The sequence below is a fragment of the Scatophagus argus genome, chromosome 9, assembly GCF_020382885.2.
Source record: "Scatophagus argus isolate fScaArg1 chromosome 9, fScaArg1.pri, whole genome shotgun sequence".
NCBI lineage: Eukaryota > Metazoa > Chordata > Actinopteri > Scatophagidae > Scatophagus > Scatophagus argus.
This window is the reverse complement of record NC_058501.1, coordinates 9,692,667-9,706,213: the sequence shown is the minus strand read 5'-3', so window position 1 is coordinate 9,706,213 and position 13,547 is coordinate 9,692,667. Positions and strand designations below refer to the sequence as shown.

Sequence of the window (13,547 nt, the reverse complement as noted above, 5' to 3'; positions counted from 1 at the left end):
TCTGCAACTTTGCAGAAAGCTCACAATTTATGTTGCGAGAATCGTTCTATCCGAAACCCTTCCTCTGTTTGAAGGCTGTAGCTTGTGTTTGGTTCATCTTTCCTCCCTGTTGTGATTTAAGCAAGCAAACTAAGAGCCATAATAGGCTCCAGGAGCAGTAATTGAATAGAATAATAACAGGCTGTTAACACAGTTGTTAATTAGCGTTTGCTGATCCGTGCCTATCTACACAAAACAGCTTGGAGCCCATGTGTTAAAAAAAGACTGAAAGATTAAGAGGCAAATGGGTTTCTTTCCATTATTAACACATGAGATATGCCTCCCATGCAAATGACTTCTAATGTCCACAAGGTTGTGTGTGTTTGTGTGTGTGTGTGTATATATATATATATAGAAATATATATATATATAAGTGTATGTATGTAGGGGAGGGGTAGCTTATGTCCAGGGTGCATGTATTGACTTTTATTCTCTCTAATATTGCTCACTGTGTATGTCAAGGCACCCAAAATGAAATTACAACAATACTGTAACTGGCAGTCAGTTAATTTACTTTATGTCAGTCTGTCGTGCTTTAGGCCAGCTGTCCTCCAATATAAACCACTGGGCTTTGATTGTCACAGTTTTGTTAGCACACATTAGTATTCACTCTCAGGCTGCCTGTATACAAGAAGTTGTTAGGATATTTAAATAATTTAAGGATTATACTAAGTAGTTTGTTGAATTAAAACCAATTAATTCTGTTATGTGTTTTAATCTGGGCCATCATGCTTCTCTGTGTCTCCTTAAATGCAGAATGTGTATGTGAACATCAATCGGATCATGTCTGTTGGGAACCGGCTCTTGGAGTCAGGCCACTACGCCTCCCAGCAGATCCAGCAGATCTCTGGACAGCTGGAGCAGGAGTGGAAGGCTTTTGCTGCAGCACTGGATGAACGCAGCACCCTGCTGGAGATGTCTGCCAGCTTCCACCAGAAATCAGACCAGGTACAGACATGCCATACTGATGCACACAAAATCTACTGGAAAGCCGAGGTATCGTTTACATGCACATGCAACATGCATATGCCATATGTTACAATAAATGTTTGTTCTTTGTTTAATTAAATGCACGGCAGCCTGACAGACAAGATATTGTATGTTTTCATCTTATATTTGCGGCAAGATTGCCTCAAATCTTGTTTCATTCAGTTACTGTGATAAAAATGGTTTCAGAGCTCAGTCTTCCCTTATGAAAATAAAATAATTTCAATCATTATTTTATTAAAACTTTCTACAGAGCTCTCTGCTCTGCTGCATTTTCTCCCTATTGAAATTTCCACTCATCTTTCTTGAATCTCTTTCTTTTTCTATCCCTGTCAGCCTCTGTCCAAACATAACAGTTTGGATGCCAAGTCTTTATGTGGAGCTAGTTTAGCCTTTCTAATGCAGAGTCATTGTTTTTCTTTGTTTCCATTGGCTTATGGTGAAAGTGTTCAGTGGCTAGCACAGCTGTGCCTGAATGCCTCATACTATATACTAATAACATGACTATGTAAGTAATAACGTGTGGTGTTTGAATGTGAAACATTCAAGCATACACACTACATTTGGAGATAAGAAATAAGGATTTAATTATCACTTAAAAAACAACTTCATCTTCTTGGATTCATAGAAACAACCTCATCACTGAATCAGATCGATCACACTCGTGTGATTGTCACATTCTATTGGCTTTTACACATCATCCCACCTTTCTTCAGAAATCAGGCTTTTAGTATAGCTGGTACAGCTAAATTCAACAATATTTAAGTCTGACAACAGACAAATACCGTATGCATATATAGACCTGGACAATGCAATATTTGTATTGTGTGTGTGTACTCTAACCAGTATATGAGTAAAGTGGAGCCATGGTGTAAGGCCTGTGGTGAAGGAGAGCTGCCCTCTGAACTCCAGGATCTGGAAGACACAATCCATCATCACCAGGGACTATATGAGCACATCACCACCGCATACTCTGAGGTCAGTACCCACATTCACACACAGACAAAAATTCTACCAATGGAAACTAATGAGAGCTACGATTTTGTTGAGTCTGAGTAAATCTGATCTGTAAACCTGATTAATTAATTTTTTAGTTATACCAATAGATTTAGTTATTTTTTAGTGTCGTGATCAATGTGCTTCAACTGAGTTTCTGTTTAATGATGACTTTAGCAGTTGAGACATTTCATTTATGTTCCAGTGAGATACTTGATCAAACTTTGTAATCAGTCAAACTGCATGCTGTCTTTTATAGGTAAGCCAAGATGGGAAGTCTCTTCTGGACAAACTGCAGCGACCTTTGACCCCAGGAAGTGCAGATTCATTGATGGCTTCGGCTAACTACTCCAAGGCCGTGCACCATGTCCTAGACATCATTCACGAGGTGCTGCATCACCAGAGGCAGCTGGAAAACATCTGGCAGCATCGCAAGGTCCGCCTGCACCAACGGCTGCAGCTGTGTGTCTTTCAGCAGGATGTACAGCAAGTAAGAGACACCTCCAGACAAACACAGCAACTGCAATGAGAGCTGCAGCTGTGTGGGCACCAGTAGGTTTTGTTGTGCATTCATTGGGCGTTACCAATGTACAGAGGTATCCTTCCATCCAAAACTTTTTTGCTACAATGAATCACCTAATTGAGCTTTTCACAAGGCTTGTCATTAAGTGGCAGATTTGCTGAATTTGTGCTGATGATATTAAAAGTTACTGTAAAGCATTTCTGTTTTCCAGTAGTTGAGTAAGGCTGGCAGTGCTGTGATAAGACGAGGACAAACTTAAAGTGCGAGCATAGTTAATTGATTAAAGAACTGTTCCTTTATACAACCATAAGATAAAGTGAATAGCAACATGTAAGTTGTGTTGCTCTTTTTTCTTTAAGTGGTCATACAGATTCGAGAAATCTTTGTTGTTTTACAGAGGGATACTGTGTAAGTATTCCATACTGGATAACAGAAGGTGTGATTTTTAGATATAATCAGCTCCAGCTTCAAAGCCGTTTCCTGGGTTTTCACAGCGAGAGTGTCTGTCTCTCTGTGTGACTGTCTGGATGGCAGAGCTCTTAGATCAGATCTACTGAGTTGGTGTATAGTGTCGACTCTGCGATTCTGCCCTTTGGGCATGAACTGTTCTCTGCCTCTCTGCCCCCTCCCTCCTTTTCTCTCTCTCTCTCAGTTTTGTTGGAGCTCTGCGCCTCAGTCTCCCCACTCCACACATTTCTCTTGGTAATGGTTTCCATGGTGATGCAATTTACCGTCACATAAAGTGTCGAGGGCATTGTGCACGTGTTCATATATGTTTGTCCCATCAAAATATTCTCTCAGAGACCTTGAAAGCATCAATAAAATCCCTTTCATTACCCCACATAGAAACAGATTAAGTGTGGCCTTCCATTTGATACGTGATAAGCAATGTGCAAAGATTTATAATTAATCACAGTGGAAATGTTGACACACAGCACTGCTCTGAATTTCCTATTAGGGAAAACCTAATTGTCCACAGTTGTGTAATTTAAACATGAGAGACTGTAGATGAAGAAGGAGTCAAGATAGGTGTTGGGAGGAGTATGTGATCAAGACAGAGAGGTGAGGGAGAAAGAGATGACATCTGTAGACTACTGTACCTCTCACACATGAGAATACAGCCCTGTCCAGTCACTGGCACCCCCTGCTGCTTGAAAATGAATACTGCATTCCCAGCACATGGCAACCCTGTGTAGGTGTGAGTATTAAATATTAACACATACATTGTGCTTGTGTTTGTGTCTATTTCAAGGTGCTGGACTGGATAGAAAACCATGGTGAGGCCTTCCTCAGCAAACACACTGGTGTGGGGAAGTCTTTGCACAGAGCCAGAGCTCTACAGAAGAGACATGAAGATTTTGAAGAGGTCGCACAAGTGAGTTTTAAAAGTCCAAATTTTTGTGAAAAAACATGCATGTCTGAAAGTTGGATGGCGCTGTGTAAACTTGATGTTTCGATGACTTCGTGATTTCAGTACAGCTCTAAGACTAAAGAGCAGGTAGCCATAACAGTTAACAGAATGAGATACTGTGCTCGCATTTTAAACATACTTAATGTTAACGTTTCAGAACACCTACACAAATGCTGACAAGTTGCTGGAGGCAGCAGAGCAGCTGGCTCAGACCGGAGAGTGTGACCCAGAGGAAATTTACCAGGCTGCCCACCAGCTAGAAGATCGCATCCAGGACTTTGTGCGCCGTGTTGAGCAGCGTAAAGTTCTGCTTGACATGTCTGTTGCCTTCCACACACACGTCAAAGAGGTGTGTATTTCCTCTCCTCTCTTCAACCCTAATTAGCCCGATTTGCCACATTGATCTGACCCCTCTGTTTTGCCTTAAGCTAAAGTGTATGCTTCTAATACCCTATGAAGAGTTTCAAAGGTGGAGGGTTATTGATTTATTGATCACACTCCAGCTTTTCATCATATGCAGGAACTACAGGAAACAGTTTCATCATATTTTCAACAACTGACTTATTAGCCATTCTTTCATCTTGCCTCTCACACTCTATGGTTATTGCAAAAAGGTGGCAACTTCATCAATGTTAATGGCAATTTAAGGGCCATCTTCTTTTTTTGCATTTCTATCCACAAATGACCTCTGAAACCATAGTAGCGATTGCAGGCAGATATCACTGTGAAATACAGACAAAATTAACTGGAAAGTACCAAGGCAATGCATACCTCCAGCTTATTTTGATAATAAAAGATTTGTTAAAATCTTTAATCGGCATCAAAATCTGAATCAGAATCATCAAATAGTGGTATCAATTCAAGCATTTCTCATAGTTCCTGTATATGTTCCTGTCAGTTATCACATTCTCCCTTTGCTTCCCTTTCAAATTAAAGGCAGTCTGCCTTCCCTTTCACTGTGATAATGACAGTCATGCTTTTATTTTCCTTATTATTATTATTATTATTAACCTTTTATTTAAAAATGAATAGAGAGCATGCAAACAAACAGGACAAGAGACTGTAGATGCTGTGTGGATGTGGTGCTCATCAGTACACCACTTCCTCAGTCTTCTCTCAGTGTTGTGGTAATATGAAAGTCACACACTGCACATCTTTGACTGTTAAAATTAACCTCTCCACTCTGACATAGCACCTGGCTCTGTGTGTGTGAACACTACATCCTGTTTACATAGACTCATACAGACAGTTAGAGCCATGGTGTTATTAATGAAGCTAGTCTTTAATGTCCATATGGACTAATCTCCTTCATCCCATCTGTCAGCTCACACTGGTGCAGGTCACTGTGTGTGTGTGTGTGTCTGCGTGCACGTACCTGTTTGTGCATGTCCTCCTGTGTGTGTATGTGTGTGCAAAAGTGAATGTTGTGAATACAGCTCTCCTGCCCGTCACTTCTACTTCTGTAGAAGCCTTTGGATGCAGTTCAGCATGCTCAAAGGCAGTTTACGGTAGAGACTGAGCATTATTTACATTGGGGGAGAGGGATTCATCAGCACTGATTTTTATCAAGTACACTGAAGATGTTATTATCTCATTAGCAATTATCTGATAGTAATTTAATACTGTTAACAAAGCTACATTAATGCCAACAAAGGAGAGGGCAACCTGCTGGGTTGTCTGTAATATTTTACAAGGGGTACCATACTGCACGTGATTGCTTCTTCCACTAGACACTGAAAATCAGTCATCTAATCTAACTGCCACCAGCAGTGTCAACTTCTCTGTAGATGTCAGGTATAATACCAAAGCAGACATATTTTTGAGTAGTGTGGGTGTGAGACAAACAGTGGGTGCCAGGGTCTCTCTCCTGCAGTCTAGATGCTGTGCCAGGGCTTCAGTACTCTGGGCCAATTCACCCAGATGGCTAATCTGTTACAAAGATGACCATTCACAAAACACCAGCTTTGAGCAGAACCAGTTGGATTTGATTTTTTTTTTTTTTTTTTTTTTTTTGGTTGCCCATCTTCTGTCTGTCCATTTGGCAGCTTGTCTATCAATCCTTACATCTGTGTTTAGCTCACAACGTTCTGTGTGTCTTCCCCACCCTCCTTCAGCGTGTGCATTCTGTTCACAACAGGACTGTTTGGTTGCTTCCTGCCTTTTTTTCTCTTCTCTGGGAGTGGTGAACACTACATGATGGTGCATTTTAACTGGCTTGCCTTTTCTGTCAATCAATGTTAGCTGTGGACATGGTTGGAGGAGCTTCAGAAAGAACTGCTGGACGATGTGTATGCAGAGTCGGTGGAAGCAGTGCAGGACCTGATCAAGCGTTTTGGTCAGCAGCAGCAGACCACGCTGCAGGCTACTGTCAATGTCATCAAGGAGGGAGAGGACCTCATACAACAGCTCAGGTGACAATTAGTAATACATGTTATGATAATATCTGAATGACTTAATATACAATACACTCTAGGGTAAGACATACTCATGCAGCCCATTAACACATACAAATGTTATCTTTTTACTTAAATTTAGAGTTTAGAGTTACAACAATAATGAAACCGTTTGTCACACACAAAAAATCCACAAGCACTCAAGAACACTAATATGTAGTACCTTGTAACTCTGTATTTGACCTCTCTGCACAGAGACTCGGCCATTTCGAGCAACAAGACTCCCCACAACAGCTCCATGGCCCACATTGAAAGTGTGCTGCAACAGCTGGATGAGGCTCAGGGCCAAATGGAGGAGCTGTTCCAGGAAAGAAAGATCAAACTGGAGCTGTTCCTCCAGCTCCGTATCTTTGAGAGGGATGCCATTGATGTGAGTAGGCTGAAGATGGAAGTTTGGTGTTTGATCAATATTTAATTTTGTTTTACCTTGCAATCTTCAGGTAAAAGTGTGAGTTAGAAAGACATAAAGAGTAGAATATGGAGTTTGAGGGTTTAAGAGTGGCACTCGGTTAAGAGAGCAATAAACGAGTGGGAGTAGATGAAGCATATGGACTTGCATGAATATCTGAGGTGAAAATAACTCATACTTGAGTATAAAAAATATCAAAGTTGGATCAGAATTTTTGATCTTACATAGGAAGAAGGCGGTGGATTAGAGGGAGAACTAGAGATGTAAGGCAGAGGCTAAAATTGGTTTATAAGAAAGCAAGACAAAGAGTGGGAGTGAAAGAAAAATAGCAGAGAATGTGATAAGTTGGGGAAAAAGGAAATGACAGATGTAAATGTACCATATCAAAACATTTGTTTTTGGTTTTGTTTGTAGTAGCTTAGTAGTTCACATATGTGAAAAGATCAGTCACATATGGCAAGGGACACACTAGAAAGCCAAAATGACTGTGACTCTGAGCTGATGGACCATTACGCTGTTAAAGGGAGATTCAGTCGTGTTGTGAGGGCTCCCGCTGGTTCAAAGCTTGGTTGAATTCACAGTAATACCCTCACATGTGCTACATTAAAAAAGTATTCAGTTCCACTTGATTCATCGCATCCACTCACTCATTCCAATTTTCTTTCCTCCTCCCCTACCAGCAATTGGGTACATTGTATCCGCTAATTCCTTAACATCCCACTGTGAGAGTGAATGCTTTTCTCAGCTGGTGTTCAGATGTGGTAAATGTTATTTCAAAATATTATTTTGTGTTTCCGGTGATAATTTATTCAGGCTGAGGAATCAGATATGTTGAGCCACACTTTCCTGACAGTTGAATTACACACAAATTCTGTGGAAGAGAAATTTTAGGGCAGAGATACAGGTTTGAATTCATGAGGGTAAGGTAAGTATAAAGAAGTTGTCTGTGGAAAGTTATTGTGATGATGAATGAAAGTGTGCATTAAAGTGGTTTTCAGTAACAGTCACATCACTAGTGTGATATATGCTGTATAGCCAAAAATATCCAGACACAGCTCTTTGTGGGGCTGTTTTTCAGGGGTTGGGCTGGGACCCACAGATACACTCCACAATCTTGTGGAAAGCCTTCTCAGAAGAGTGGAAGCTGTTATACATGCAAAGCTGTCTGTGTATTTAGAATGCAATGTTACTGAAGTCCCCGTTGGTGAATGGCCATGTGTCCCAATACTTTTATCTATATAGGGTTTATAGCCATGCTGGCAGCATGGCTCTATGGTTCTATTGGTGTGTCAGTCAGTCACTGATTCAGTCCCTCGCTTTGTGGTTTTTAGCGAGTTGTGTTTATACATATTGGATTAATTGCAATGTTACAGACGTTAATGCACCCTGAGGATGAAGCCTCTGATATGTCCTCTAACAGTATTATCAGGTTTATTTTGTACAATACTGCTCAATGTTTATTTATACCTGCAAAACTAACGACAGTCAAGCCTTGGATGTAGCTCTTGTTTAGTGCTAATTAACAAATGTTAGCAGGCTAGCACATTAAACTAAGATGTGTTACTATTTAGCAGACAGCCCCCATGAAGTTTGATTGCTTTTTACATGGCTTTATTGCTTACCTCCCTCTGCTCAAAAAAAAAAAAACAAAAACAACAACACAAAACAAATACCATATTTTTGTTACAGTCCAAGGTATGGATTTAAAGCACATGTCAGAATCATTTAAGTGTTGTAATGCCTGCCAAACCTAATTTGATAGTAGTACATCATTTTAGGCCTTTTGTTTCTGTCAACGATCAGGTGATTATGTAATTATTATTATTATCTATCAATACTGCGAACATTTGCTTTACCTATAATGCTATTATCAAGACACAAACATGGTAATCTTAAGTAAAAGATTACTTGTTAAGATGACTCATCTTAACATCAAAAGCAAAAATGTGTGTAAAAGAAAATTTAAAATATACACGTATGCCCGTGAGTGAATTCTCCTCCTCTGGGTTTCATTGGCGTCTGTGTCATTAAGTCCAAAAGAACAGTTAAGTCTCACTTTAGCTCTGCGTGTCAAGTCAGGGAATGGTGCTGAATCTGCTAATCTCTCATGTCGAACACTAAAGTACGCCCACATATACACACATAGGCAGAGGATTAATATGACACAGTGTTCAAGCATGAAGATGGGTGGAGGAGGCATTTGTTTTCCTCCACTCCCTGCCCACACACACACACACACACACACACACAGACACACACACACACATGCACTGTGACTGACACTCCCCCCCAGGCTGAAGGGAGGGGGTGTTGAGGTGAGAGCATAGGGTTGAAGTGAGACGTACAGTTGTCTTTCTTCTATAATGATAAGCCCTGTATCACTGCGGACCACTGAGGGAAAGAAAAAAGATGTGGTCAAAGAGAAGACTTATTTTGTCACATTAGTTTTATTTCACAGTGTTGGTAGCTGAGGGAGATGATCTTTTTGCACACAGAGGGCATTTTACTCAACTGTAAAAGGAGAGGAGAGGAGAGTGCAAATGACTGCTTGGTAAGTTTGTACTGTTGCCAAATTTTTGAAATTATCCCATTGGTTAGAGGGTGCATTGTATCATTCTACTAGGAGACGTTTTGATAAGATTGTGTGCTAGCCAAGAAAGTTTCTATACAGAGGAGATTTGATAGCACGGGAATTTATGAGATTCCAGATTCTCCCGAGCGCCTCGTCATAAGGCAAGCACACTATTCTACATGGAGAGAGAATAATGCTCTTTATTGTAAAATAGGTTTAACTAACTTTTTGTATTAGCAGTGGTGACGTGCACAAAGAATCTTATGAAATAGACTTGTATATGTTGTCCTCTCTGAATGGTGTTGGATAGTAGAGAAAACAACATGAATGGATTTGTATTGAACCTAAAAAGCTGCTCTGGATTTCACGCCCTGGATGTCTCCGTCATGCAAGACTTGTCTGAACCCAAGCTCAAGGCAGCGGCTTTCTTACTGTCTGTGACCTCCCTGCTGGGCTTGTTGAATATGTGACAAGCAGCTGTCTTTGAGCAAAAGATGTCCTGCTTTGATGCTTAGCTCAGTGAAGAAGAATAGTCACAGATTGAACAGTAACATACTCTCACAGAGAAATTGGATGAACAGGTGATCCTGAGTTATTGGAAGTGGTCGTATCTCACTGATGTTTAAACCTTATATCTGATTTACCTGAAGATTTTGCAGCTGATTATATGTATGTAATGTTCACCACATTTTGCCACTCATAATGACAGAGAAATTTGCTTTATGCTGATCACAGCAGTTGGCTGCAGAACTTACATGTGCAAGTATACGTGTCATGTTTTTTTTTTATTCAACGGTCTGTGTTAGAGAAAGTGCTGTAGCCATTCTGATATTAGCTCTGTTGCGTAACTAGACACAGCATGTTAGCCATGTTTTGCAGATCATGTTAATATATATATGTTAATATAGCATTGCATGGCTAAAATGTTTTAAATAATAGAAATATTTGAAAGTCAATTGATTTATTTTTCTTTTTGGCATTTGTGCTTTCAGTCATTTTATGATTTGAAGCTTGAGTTTGAAGCTCCCCGTTGTTAATTCACAGAGACTTTAGCTTCATTTACTCAGGACAGTTTTCACTACACTTAAAATGGAACTTTCTGTTGCATTTAAATTGTATTGACTCTTAGAACCGTTTGGCAGATATTCCCAAGTGTTACCTAAACGCTGCATATGACAAATATCATAATCATACGCTCAGTACAGTACTGTATATACATACAGAAAATTCATTTTGGCGAATTGCTTCACCATCCTTCGCAGTGTTTAATATTCTGCATCCTGTTGCTGCACTGTGAATCAAACATCTCTCTGTTGTCTCTGTTTAGGTATTCTAACATAAAAACAGTGTTAGATCCTCTAAGGCACAAGATAGAAATCTCTGAATTGAAAAGGACAGCTGCCAAAGCATCTCATTTTCATTCGTGCACACATATCAAATTTTACCAGAGTTATGAGCAACTGCGTGACATCTTCCCATTACTTGCGTGTAATTTCACATGTTTCAAATTGACACATTCTTTCCATTCATTTATAAGGTTACAGAACAGCTAAATGTAGGACAGACACCATTGAAGATACTTCAAACTTTCACCCAGGTCACTAAAGTGAGTGACAAGTGCAGGAGTGTTTGAATTTGATCAGTTTTGTCTTACATGAATCGTGTTATGGCCACAATATTTTAAATGTCAATTTCAAACCTGTAATTCTCGTATTACAATTTGATTTCATACTATGTCAGGTCCCAAATAAAAGCCACTGGTAAAGACTTGAAAAAAGGGGAAAATAATAAATAGTCCAACACCTGCACTATAGACTCATATGACAAGTTCAATATGATCATCTCACTATTTATGAAACAGCTTAGTCATACCGTGCAATTTGTGGTTTTACTTTTTACCTGAACTACTGTTCTCACTTGCAAATGAACTCTCATCAAATAGTTTTTGATCAAATGTAGCCTCTTTTTTCTCAGTATTGATTTTGAAAAAAACGTTAACACTTCCTGTACATGTTACATAATAAATGCCTTCCAGGAATAACAGTTTGCTTTAGCAACCTGCAGTGTCAGTAAGTTAAGCAAATCTAATTAGTTAGTTTAGTATTTTAATTTGTGACCAGAACCTGTTGTTGCTAACCATCTGTCTTACACAAAGACCCAATTTTTCCTTCAGTTACATTAAATAAAGCCTTGACCACTATTTGACACTTTGGTAACTTCATATACCCTAGAGCAAGAGGTGGGTAAATTCTTAAATTAAGTGTAAACTAGACTACATCAGTTTGTTGAAAAAAAGAAAAAACAAAGCAGAACATTGACAGACAGAGCGGGATGGTGCCAGGATCAAGGTGCCCCTGGTATCATGATTCAGTCTGCGTGGGCAGTCAGAGACAAGCGCTGACATCTCGGTACATCTGCTTTACCAGCCGTGCATCACCAGAGTAATATGTTATCTGTTATTATCACAGTCATCGTGTAGGGTGTCCGCTTACAGTGTCTGGCATTTGTCTGGTATTTAAAAATTCTCTTAATATTGCTTATATGCAGGATGAAATGGCTGTGCCGTTTTGCTGTGGTTTACAGTCCTTTGGATGTTTGTGGTGGTGAAAATGGTTTGAAAACCTTTGCCAAACATAATTTCGTGCATTTTTTTCTTTTCTTTCCATTTTTCCTTTTGACTGTCAGAAATCCTTGCAAAAATTAATATAATTTAGCTCATTGTCTCTGAGTCTTTTTCACAGCTTTATTCTCCCATTTTGCTTGCGAGTTGACTCATCTTGCTGTCTCACTCTCTCTGTCCCCCAGATCATCTCAGACCTGGAATCATGGAACGAGGAACTGTCCCAGCAGATGAGCGACTTTGACACGGAGGACCTGACGCTGGCTGAGCAGAGACTACAGCATCATGCAGACAAGGCGCTTACTATGAACAACCTCACCTTTGACGTCATCCACCAGGGACAAGAGTTGTTGCAGTATGTCACTGAGGTCCAGGCGTCTGGTGAGTGAAGGACTTGAAATTCACATCTTTATTTTGTCAAGCACAGACTACGGACATCTAGGGACATATGAGGGCTGAGTGCTCACATATGGTAAAGTGAATCATGTGGAATTACAGATTTGTTTTAACTTGATGTTGGTTGGATGTGAATTAAAGGAAGAGGGATTGAAATGTTTAGAGAAAGAAGAGGAGGGAATGAGAGGCACAGCTGCTTTTGCCAGGCAGATTGTGCTGCTTAATCCTTAGAAGACATGTTCACCTTCACACAAACACACAGAGAAGTACATTTTTTCGATGACTAGGACCATGCCTCCTGTGATGTTGTGATGTTTAGCCTCAGAAACTGTTACAGTACTAATCCAGTTGACCTTATGCAAAATTTGGCTCTGCAGTCAGCCAGCTACACTTCTGCTGCTCGCTACATGGCTACCTTAAAGTTAATAGATATGCGTAAGCTACCTCTGTTACTTGCCTCAGGACAACAATTATTTACCAGGGCCTGCCTCGCAGCTAGAATCACGACCATGCTGATATGGAATGCAGGAATAAAATGTGAGTACAGATTATGCAAATGCTAAATCTGTGTAACATCAGCATTTGACTGTCTGCATGGAATTCCGATCTTAAAAATGTGAGCTGTCTGTATTCATCCAGCAGTAGCCATACATTATAGCTCTGTTTCCACAAAGACTATGGATTCAACATACAGCATAGGTTTGTTCAGAATTGCTAACCCCCTCCTTATTCAATACCCTTATGCCCTATGCAGTATCAATAAGTCATTACTGAGTGAACAGCTGGGAAGAAAAAGGGCCATTATAAAGAGATATTATTAAAGATAGATTGTTACTGTTAACATAATAAAATGTCCATTGCCTTGCAGGTGTGGAGCTGTTATGCGACAGAGATGTGGACATGGCCACACGGGTCCAGGACCTGCTGGAGTTTCTCCATGAGAAGCAGCAGGAGTTGGACCTGGCAGCAGAGCAGCACAGGAGACATCTGGAGCAGTGTGTCCAATTAAGGCATCTACAGGCTGAAGTCAAACAGGTGCATACTTGAAGAAGAAAAGGACAAGAGAGTAAAACGTGGATAGATCCAGCATTAAAGTGAAGATTGGAAGGTGGAAGTGAGATTTTAAAAGAATTCTAAAAGA

The 13,547-nt window shown here is 40.0% G+C and overlaps 1 protein-coding gene across 6 annotated transcripts in view; it reads left to right on the top strand.

Annotated features, from left to right (window-relative positions):
- triob (trio Rho guanine nucleotide exchange factor b) overlaps nucleotides 1-13,547 on the top strand; it is a 99,127-nt gene that overhangs the window by 47,406 nt on the left and 38,174 nt on the right. For 4 of the 6 annotated variants that reach the window (XM_046398765.1, XM_046398767.1, XM_046398769.1 and 1 more), the window contains 10 exons: nucleotides 796-987; nucleotides 1,873-2,004; nucleotides 2,282-2,512; nucleotides 3,798-3,920; nucleotides 4,114-4,305; nucleotides 6,198-6,367; nucleotides 6,605-6,779; nucleotides 12,196-12,391; nucleotides 12,869-12,943; nucleotides 13,275-13,441. In XM_046398765.1, coding sequence (XP_046254721.1) covers nucleotides 796-987; nucleotides 1,873-2,004; nucleotides 2,282-2,512; nucleotides 3,798-3,920; nucleotides 4,114-4,305; nucleotides 6,198-6,367; nucleotides 6,605-6,779; nucleotides 12,196-12,391; nucleotides 12,869-12,943; nucleotides 13,275-13,441 — 1,653 coding nt within the window. The remainder of the gene's footprint in view (nucleotides 1-795; nucleotides 988-1,872; nucleotides 2,005-2,281; nucleotides 2,513-3,797; nucleotides 3,921-4,113; nucleotides 4,306-6,197; nucleotides 6,368-6,604; nucleotides 6,780-12,195; nucleotides 12,392-12,868; nucleotides 12,944-13,274; nucleotides 13,442-13,547) is intronic. The other 2 variants (XM_046398768.1, XM_046398766.1) reach the window with 1 other exon arrangement.